The sequence below is a fragment of the Limulus polyphemus genome, unplaced genomic scaffold, assembly GCF_000517525.1.
Source record: "Limulus polyphemus unplaced genomic scaffold, Limulus_polyphemus-2.1.2 Scaffold912, whole genome shotgun sequence".
NCBI classification, from domain to species: domain Eukaryota; kingdom Metazoa; phylum Arthropoda; class Merostomata; order Xiphosura; family Limulidae; genus Limulus; species Limulus polyphemus.
The window spans coordinates 185,040-195,183 of record NW_013666522.1 but is presented as its reverse complement, the minus strand read 5'-3'; the positions used below and the strand labels follow the sequence as shown (position 1 = coordinate 195,183).

The 10,144-nt window shown below is 33.2% G+C and overlaps 1 protein-coding gene across 1 annotated transcript; it reads right to left on the bottom strand.

The window, feature by feature from the left end:
- Positions 1-3,280: 3,280 nt before the first annotated feature.
- Positions 3,281-3,742, bottom strand: LOC106461192. The gene has a single exon (XM_013920988.1). The coding sequence runs from the start codon at positions 3,740-3,742 to the stop codon at positions 3,281-3,283; it is 462 nt and encodes a 153-aa protein (XP_013776442.1).
- Between the last annotated feature and the right edge of the window lie 6,402 nt (positions 3,743-10,144).

The window sequence follows — 10,144 nt, the reverse complement described above, 5'->3', positions numbered from 1 at the left end:
GAAAACTGTGAATATTCAAAGCCTAAGCTTTAGTTACTGTAAATTTGCTAATTCGTAATCGCAGATCTAACTATGTTTTAGTAGATTTGCTTTACGTGTTTCAAGCGCCTTTTAATATGTTAAATTTAGAGTTGTTAACGTGGAATAAGATTCTCACATTTGCCATATATTAGACTTCTATGTTCAGGAACAGATTGAAGTTAATATTTATTTGAAAGATATATACAGTATAAATAACCATATCTGTTTCTTCCAGCTAGTTTCAACCTTGACTACACACTCTCCAGAAATAGCATTCAGATGAATAAAGTGAAAATAGCACGATAAAGAAATGAAGAAATATAAGAAAATGTAAAGGTCCTACAAGAAGAAAACAATAACTATAACAGAGAGAAAAGTTAAATAATTCTATTTTCATTACAAATATAAAATCTTGTAAACTTTTAGTCGATATTTTTAGGAATAGTTGCATAATTAACCTCAAAATGTTCTCACTAATCGAGTTTAACAAAACGTTTTGCTTTATTTTTGTATGTCATGTTTCATTCTTAATTCTGCACTACTTCCCTGTGGCTCAGCGATAATGTTTAATGTTTCAGTTTTAAATTGTTTTTACCTTATACTAATTGATCAAGCTTTATTCAGTATTTAAATATTTTGAATTAAATTTTTATCTGTCTCTTTACGTTACTTGTTTTACTCATAAATATTCAACTTTGCCTACCAATTTGTATCTGGTGACCCCCAGGTTATCGCATTACTATATATAAGCAACTGAGTGACATTTTTCTTATAAATTCTAAATTATTATATGCATTGGTTCTATATCGTAATATTCACAAAAGCTGTATAACATTTTATGTAATTTTTGTGTCATATTCCAAGGATGGTAGCATAGAATTTTGTACAGAATCTAGACTTTATCATAACTTCTATAAATTATTATATTCTGATTAGATTCGCCTGTTACAAGGAAAATCTATAGAAATCCACTCATATTTTCTGAAGAACATTTAAATACATGAAAGCTAATTCTTTTGATATATTGCGCTCTCATTTATTAGAATATTTTACTTACGTCATACGGACATAACTTATTTACAAAACTAATCGTTAGTTACTTATTTGTCGTGGCATTAATTAATTATTTTTGTTATAAAACAGAAAGTACTTATAATCTAAAATGAAAATTTATAACTTAAGATTCTTTCATGCATAGACTAACAAAAACACCTATTTACTCTAATCAACACTGTCCATATTATTCTTAAAAATAATGGAAGCTCACAAACAAAACATTGTTCAATAAAACCCGAGCCCTCCAGTGGTATTGAGGACTTAAAACGCTAGAAACCGGGTTTCGATACTCGTGGTGGGCACAGAACAGCTAGTCCATTGTGTAGTTTTGTGCTTAACTACAAACAAACAAGCAAACAAATATAAACCTACTTAACAAGTGGGTCATGATAAAGAATGTGTAATTAGGAATTGCCTAACTAATGAGTCATGAGAGACATTGTGTAATAAAGAACTACATAACTAATGGTCGAGAAAGTTTGTGTAATTGAGAAATTTCTAACTAATGAGTCACGAGAAAGACTTGTAATCAAGAACTACTTTACTAATGGGTCATGAGTAAGGATTGTATAATAAAGAACTACCTAACAAATGGGTCACGAGAAATGTTGTGTAATTACCACCGATTTACTAGAGGGTTACGTGATAGATTGTATAATTAGGAAATGTCTTATTAATGACTAGCTGAGTTACCCGGCGTTGCACGGTGAAAATTTAAATTTAAAATATATAGATCAGTATTTTTTCGGCAAGTTATTCAGAAAGTAGACAAAAGCTGTATTGCGAGAAATAAAAAAGCATTTAATCAAACAAAGATTTATTTGAAATTAGAATTTACAATACTTCTTTATATACAACATTGCATGTTTTTCCAAAAGGAGAGTATACATAAAGATTGTTAGCTGTTCCTACTCTAGAGCATCCTACATACAGTTGACCATGAGAGAAGCAGTCTTCTTGTAATTGTAGCCCAACAACTTTCACTGTCTGTCCCTGTGATTTGTTGATCGACATGGCAAACTTAATCTTACTGGAAATTGTAAGCGCCTAAACTGAAACGGCATCGCTGATGTTATTAGAAGTATCCTAGGAATAAAAGTATCTTCACCTTTGCCAGAACAAGTTTGAATTTATGTTTCAGTGACATGAGGCTGTAATGCCTTTATTATTAATCTGGTACCATTGCAGAGCTTAGGCTGATCTAAATTTCGTAGAAGCATTATACGAGCTCCAACTTTAAGTTGTAGTTGGTGAGGAGACAATCTTGGAGATTCCAAAAAATTTAGAAACTCCGTTGGATAGTTGACAACTTTATTTTGATCGATAAATGTATCAATTGATTTGTAAATATAAGGATTCCCTGGAATATTTTGGAGTGGTTGTTGGAATTCAGGTGTATTTGCTCAAAACTTGCTACAGCTTGGCGAAGGAAAAGTTCCTGTGAACCATGACAACAAAGTCATTATATCTACAATCAGCACAGTGGTCCAACGTGTTAATGAATTAACAGAAAAAGTATTTACTAACTTTAGTTACCATTACAAAGACTTTACTTGGTTGTGTGAAAGAGCAATATTGGCACCGAAAAATGTGACAGTTAATTCTATAAATTGTCTTATCACGAGATAAAAGCTAAAGATAAAAGGGAACAAAAGCTGATGAAATTCGAGCATGCCTTAAATCTTCCTGTTTGTGGCACAATGTTAAAACCTTGAAGGTTACAACCAACATGCGAGCAAGAATTTATGGTGATCGCTGTCTTGTGGTTTCTCACATCTTGTAGAGTTTTGTTCAGGGCCTCCAATGCTTTTTATGGACTATTGTACATTCATCCCAGACTATAAGTTCACATCTTTTAAAAACTCCTCCCATGCCAGAAGTTTTAGTGATTTTACAAATAGCTTCATCATTGGTAGCTAAATCCATAGGAAGTTTGAATGCAGAATGAGCTGTGCGACCTCCAGTCAACAGTGTAGCAGCTATACCAGAAGAGGCTATTGCTACAGCAATTTTATTTTGTTTGTGAACTTTGGCCAGTATTAAATTTGTGACAAATGTTTTCCAGTACCCCCAGAAGCATCCAAAAAGTAGATGCCCCCATTCTGCTGAGAGATACTATTCATTATAATTGAATAAGCAGCTCTCTGATCAGGCAACAACTTGGCTCATTTTCATTTACATATTCAGTTAAGGAGTTGATATCTTATGATGTTTCTCTTATAAGCTCTGTAGCTAAACTGTTGACTTCTGTTATATTGGTTTGTGGGAGGCCAAATAAAGGTAGTTGTGGTCCATCCATTGATGCTATTTTATCTTCTATGTCAATTAAGGCTCTGTTGTAGATTTCATCTGTGTGAACTAAGTCAATGTGCGGGTTGATAAGTTGTGCTTGGTGCTTATACTTTTGTGGCAAATCATCTTTGTATTTGTTCCATAATTCTAAAGAGCTGCCTACATCACAGGTTTTTAGCAGAATTGCAAATAAATCTCTTAGCCGCTTTGCAGATTGGTATATGACTGCTTCTCCTAAGGTAGCATCCCATTGAATATCATCTTCTAGCATTCCACGTTTGCAGCATGCCTCTCTAAATGTCGCACAAACATGACCATCAACTGTTCTAAGAACTTCAAAAGATCTAGGCCCTTTAAGTTCATGCAGCAACATTCTTAAAAAGAAACACTCATGCTGACTGGGATGAACAGTGTAAACTCTGCCTAAAGCACAGTCACAATAAAGTTTGAGCAAACACATCTTCTTGACATAGTTTAAAAAAAGCTGTAAGTATCTAGTATCTCTAGGAGCAAGAGCTTGCTGGGTAGCTGTTTTATTAGTAATATAAACTCTTTGTCTATTTTCTAAATGAACTGCTAGTTGCTGTACTGCAGGATATCTTTCATGGACGGGAAAGCTAAATATTCTCCAAAAGGCTTCATTGCTGCTTAACTAACGACCTTGTTGATAGTTAGTCACTTCATCAGGTATATTTCATTGTTGTAGAGCAAACATAGCTGCATCGGATCCCTTGTTAACATACTTGCACACATACGTGATAGACTTGACAGAATTACAAAATTCTACATTAATATGAGCATTAAAAGTTTTAGTCAAGAGAGGGCAGTAAGGAACTATCCATCTATTATCAATTTCATTTTGTCCAATTCTCGTTGTAAAGCCTCCATCATCAGGTTTTCTTCTGCGATATGAAGAATAACCATCTTCTCCTGTTTGAGTGCCTTTTAAAAATGGTTTTGGGTAACGTTTTGTACATTTATTGTCTTTCATGCAAGGTGAACTGAAATTTTGAGAACCACATGGACCATACACCATTTGAGTTGGAACTATTTCAAAGAGGTCATTGTCTGTGTTAGGGTCTGGAATCAATTTGATTAGCTTGAATTTTGTTGGTCAGCCAAATCAAAATATGAGCATGAGACAATCCTCTTTGTTGCCATTCAATAGTGTACATGTGGCATCTTACTGGCCAAAAAATGACGGATTTTGTCATGAAATCCATCAGTTTTAGTAATTTTAAGCGAAACACTCTGGCTGTGAGGTCATGTTTGTGAATGTATGTTTGTCCAGGTAGTAACTCATCCTGAATTTCCTTCCATTTAGCATTGCATGTAAATGTGATAAGTAGGTCAGGTCGACCACAAGTGCGAACATATGTCATTGAATCTTGAGTTCTTTCATGCATGTAACGTGAGCTGCCTGTAAAAGTTGACGGAAGAATGCAAAGCTGGTCAAGCTTTCCTCCAGCTACATCATTGGTGATGCCATCTCTTAGATGTATATATGAATTACATGTTAATTCTCTCTGAGGAGAGTTCTAATGTAATATAATCTTTCTGCGTCTATTTTTGCATACATATCAACAGCAAATTGATGAAAAACGTTTCTAGCCATCAGAAGATGATTTAGTGAATTACTTTGAACCATAAATCTGTAAGCATAGAAGTCCATGCGGGAAACTGTTTTGCTAGAATGTACACCTGCTTGGGGAATTCCAAAGTGATATCCTATTCTCCATAAACAAACAGTAAAGGATATTGCAAAGCATCATAATATCTTTGGGTTTCATTGATGGATAGCAGAGTATCATCTCGACTTTTAAACACAATGTTTCTTTTGCCATATTCTTGACCAGTAATGATCATAGCAGCTTCATTGCATTCTGGGAGATTAAATCGTCTAGTATGTTCAGTAGCAGGTCTCTTGTCGGCACCAATGAGGATTTTGTATTCTGTAGCAGGTACATTTTCTAAAGCATATTTAAAACTTTGAATGTAATTATTTGAAGCATGAAGCATGTCTTGAAGCTCAACAATTAGTTCCAATCTTGTTGCTGGGTTTCTATTGTATTTATTTTGTGCTTGATGTTGCAAATCTCCAACAAAGTACAATTGAAGATACCTTGGTTCTTCATGAGGTAATGGTTGTAGTGAACCTATTCTGTGATATATTTGACATTTAACTTTAAATGTAAGCATGAATCCTCCTTCACTAATGGTATTAGCTCCAAATGAGATAATTTGAAATGCAGACTTGTATGCATGAATATTTTGTAGGAAGTGTTTAGATTCAGATGTAGTGCCTGTAAGTAGAGTTTTAAAAGGTTCTGTAGGTTCCGAAAGCGCGGCTAATTGAACTTTTCCATTGGTACAACACATTCCTGGTGATTCTTTATCCCACTTTTTAGCACCACATTTATCACATATTTTAGACATTGATCCAATAATAACCACTTTGTCAGATGCATAATTATATTGTGGATTGTAGTTAAGGACACATAAATTCCACTGCCAAGCATTGAAGGCTCGAGATCGTGTTTGAGCTTGTCTTGTTCTTTGAGCCTGAAGTCGTACATCATGTTGCTCCTCTGTTTCTTGCTCTCTGTAAGTTATTTTTCTTAATTTTTGTGCTTGAAGTCTGGTTTGACGTTGTTCAGAAGTTTCTTGTTGTCTATATCCAGATGGTCTTGATGATTCTGACTGAACTCTGGCTTTGTGTTGTTCAACAGTTTCTTGCTGTCTTTGAGAAGCCTGCCTTTCAGCTTTAGCTCGAAGTCTAACTTTACGTTGTTTCAAAGTCTCTTCCTGTATTGGAGCAGCCTGTCTTGCAGCTTGTGTTTGAAGTCTTTAATTGCGTTCTTTTTCTGTTTTAGCTGCTCTTTGTGCTTGCATTCTTTTAGCGGCAGAAGACTTTCCATAGCAAGGGTGTTTCTTGGGTGGCATAATCAACTGTATCACTAAACAATAATTTGCTATTCACAAAGTTACTAAATCACTTATGAAACCAATTAGCACTATTTATAGAAAACTGTTTTTGGAAATACTGAATTGACAGCAAGGTGATCTGAGTGTCTCCCGCCATAACGCTTTCTATATACGTGCTTATGTTTGTATGTTTAATACACAAAAAAATATTACAAACAAATGGCGCAATAATCATTAATTGTTAATTTCGTCATTAAATACTACATCAAGTACAAAATAAATAGCACTATTGAATTTCTTGTAAAAAATCTGGTTATTATGAAGTTATTTTAAAATTGGTAAGTTCAACCGTTTGGTTTCCTATAGCGAACAAAATAAACAAACTTCCTCTTTTATATATATATATATATAGATTTACCAGTAAATTCAGTGATGTGAAACTATGTGAACCAAAGATCACGAGAAAAACTGTTTAAATCGGAATAACATGACTCAAAATGCATGAAAAAGTTTGTTGGATTTAAAAAGTGATCTGCTATTTACGTTCTTTAAACATTCCCAACTTATATATTTTGGAGAGCAGAAGCCTTCTCTATAGTTAGTTTCCGAAGTTACTTTTTTTACCACCAAAGGTGTTTTTGTATTCAAATTGTTACAATTCGTTACTGTGGCTGATCAAGTGTGTACACTTTCTACCAGATCAATATTTCATTCAATTTTAAAGTAAAGCGATATCTTCAAACATATGATGACACCGTGTAAAAGTTTAGTGCTGTATTGGGACGGGTGAGAAACCACAAGTTGAATATTGTATTTGTAAAAACACTGAAAGTAAAACCATAATCATTACTTAGTTTACTTTTTTGTCAGCATGGCTGTTTAATTTTCGTACCATTGACTTCCTAAACGTAACCAGAATACTGTTATATTACATCAATCACTGCTTCAAGGAGGCGTTATTGTCACATAACTACTTCAAGAAGCTCCATGTAGTGTATGAACAATCTGACCGTCAAAAATGACACATAATTAAATCACCTATTGATTAATATGTCACGTGCTTGGAATCACAGGCTTACAACTAGTGCACTTCCATTAATATGTCACGTGCTTGGAACCACAGGCTTACAAGTAGTGCACTTCCATTAATATGTCACGTGCTTGGAACCACAGGCTTACAAGTAGTGCACTTCCATTAATATGTCACGTGCTTGGAACCACAGGCTTACAACTAGTGCACTTCACAGTTAAGTAAGGAAAATACCGATCAGTGCTCTCATTATTCCAGTTTTTCAAGTATGTTTTATTATTAACGAAGGAAATTTTAAATCTAATAACAATTACACGTTCAAGTATTTCTATAAACTAATTCTAATAAGCTTTGTTGAATATCTAAAAATATATCTAAAATAACTGTTTTTAATCTATTTCTGTAAATAAAAAACACTTTCATTATAACATCTTATAGGTTCTTTGTCTTGATAAAGTACTTCCGACATAACATACGATATCTCGTCATGTGACCAAAATAATATAATTTATGAGGAATCTTTTAAAATCGATAGATTTGTAAAACACTTATTATTACTATTGACGTCTTCCGCCTGCCTGTCGTATGAATATATTATCATTGCTTTGCAGTTTAATTCATTTAGCTGCACATCATAACTTGAAGGAAATTAATTCCAGCCATTACAGCTAATTAAAGCTAATATTTATTTATTTTTAAATAGGTTCGGTTGATATATTTTAAAGACAAGAAATAGCAGTGTTGTACACTAACTACACGGTTGGTAATTTTAATATACAGTTCTCTATTGTTAGTGTAAATGATTAAACTCTCAGATGTAAGCGCAATTATGAGGTTTCCGCTAATAAAAATTATTTGTCACCGTAACTGTTTTTAGTTTATTTTCAATTTTTATTTTGCTTTTTACATCAATCTCTTTACTTGGAATGAAAATAATTGTCGTGACTTAAATATGATGGTCAATTAAACATTATACTCATTTATTTAGGTAAACTTCATTTTCTCTCTCTAAAGCTTACTATTACACAAACATGGTACTTCAACAAGTAAAAAGTGTGTTTGTATAAACTTTTCCTCCAAGATAAACAAACCTAGTGTGCAAAAACAAGAATATTAGGGTGGAGATTAATAAAGAATGGTCTTCGTTAGTGGAAAAAAATCTGAATTTGGAGAGCAACCTAACAATTATCGGTCTATCTCAAACAGTGCCACTTCACGACCTAAATATCTGTATTGTATATTACTTGTATTTTAGTTTCACTGCTTAAAATTTTTAAGTAATAATTCAAAACTAGGTTTACAACCATTAACTCCTGAAATATTTGATTACATTTTTTTGTTTTTGCAACGGAAGAAACGGTGGTAATAATCACTCTAATATTATATTATGTGTGTGAATTAAAGAAACAAAGACTGATAACTTAAAATTAAGGATTCCTAAGAAGCATTATCAGTAAATACAATATTAAGGTCTCTCAGTATGTCATCGGTAAGTTTACAGACTTACAACACTAAAATCCTCATTGTTTAGCTTTGAGCTAAAACAACCAAGCAAAATACTAACTAGTAGGAAGCGTTCATTTAATTTGTCCCTAAGAGAGCCAGCGGTAACCTTACGGACTTACAAAGCTAAAATCCGAGTTTCGATATCCGCGGTAGCACAGCACAGATAGACATTTTGCAGGTTTTTGGTTAATAATACATAATGATAAAATTCGGTAAACGTCACTGTAAGGTTACTTACTCGTGTTTCTGGCATAAACAAGGTTAAGGACAAATGAGCGGAGAAGCGTAATGGCTATGTTTTCACTGTAATACCCGATAACATTATATCATTTCAACATAAATTATCAGCTGGTGTATTTTTATACTGGTCGTGTAAAATCTGATTAAGATTAAGGGTGTTACTTATAGTGCAAACTTTTCTTTAAAATGCAATTTTGTGCTTTTTTTATTGCGAAAGAGGTTTGAAGCTGTGGAACTTTGTAGCTAGATTTAGCACCCGAGTGTTGTTCTGCTCTTATTATTGAAAAAACAATCCGAATTGTAGTAACATAGTCATAACAAGACAAGAACCATTATAACAACTATATTCAGACATTGAACTGTTTACCCGTTGTGAATAATAATTTCTCCAAATCATTAATAAATCAGTTTTATTAAAACTGATAACAACTGTTGAAGAACAATAATAAAATCGTTGTTGTGATTCTAAACTAGCGAAGTACAACTTGGTTATCGTTAAGCAACTGGTTCAATGGAACATATCCCGGACATGAGAGTGAAGATTAGATTTAAAATTACCACCAGGTGTCGCTAGGCGGACCTTCCTTCTAAGCGATATAAAAGTAGAACATAAACGTTACGTTTCATGTAGGTAGCCGAGCAAACAACATCAGTCAGTAGAATAAATCGGCTTTACTACAAATTCAAACCGACACTGATTTTTGAAATTTAAGCTGTTTCACTTTTGAATAAAACAATCGCATACTTAAATTAAAACTTTTTTAATTTCACACCAACATGTATTTACTACATACTAAAATATATTTATCAAAGTTAATATTTCATTTTTGCTGTCACACAGGAACACAAGTAGAAACAATTATAATTTTTATGTGTTTATTTAGAAAGTACGACAATAAATGTATACATTTTTATTAGATATTATTTTTGAAGTTAGAGTTACACAAGTTAGATATTTGTTTGTTCAACTGATGGTTATAGAGCAAGCATAAGCCAATTGTCCAGACCTGGCCATACAGAAGCAGTTGCTGATTTAAAAAAAGTAATGGTACTGGTCTCCCTCGTCTTTCTTAA

What these genes read in the sequence shown, in the direction of transcription:
- LOC106461192 (XM_013920988.1), bottom strand. Translation starts at nt 3,742, where the DNA reads ATGTTGCTGCATGAACTTAAAGGGCCTAGATCTTTTGAAGTTCTTAGA.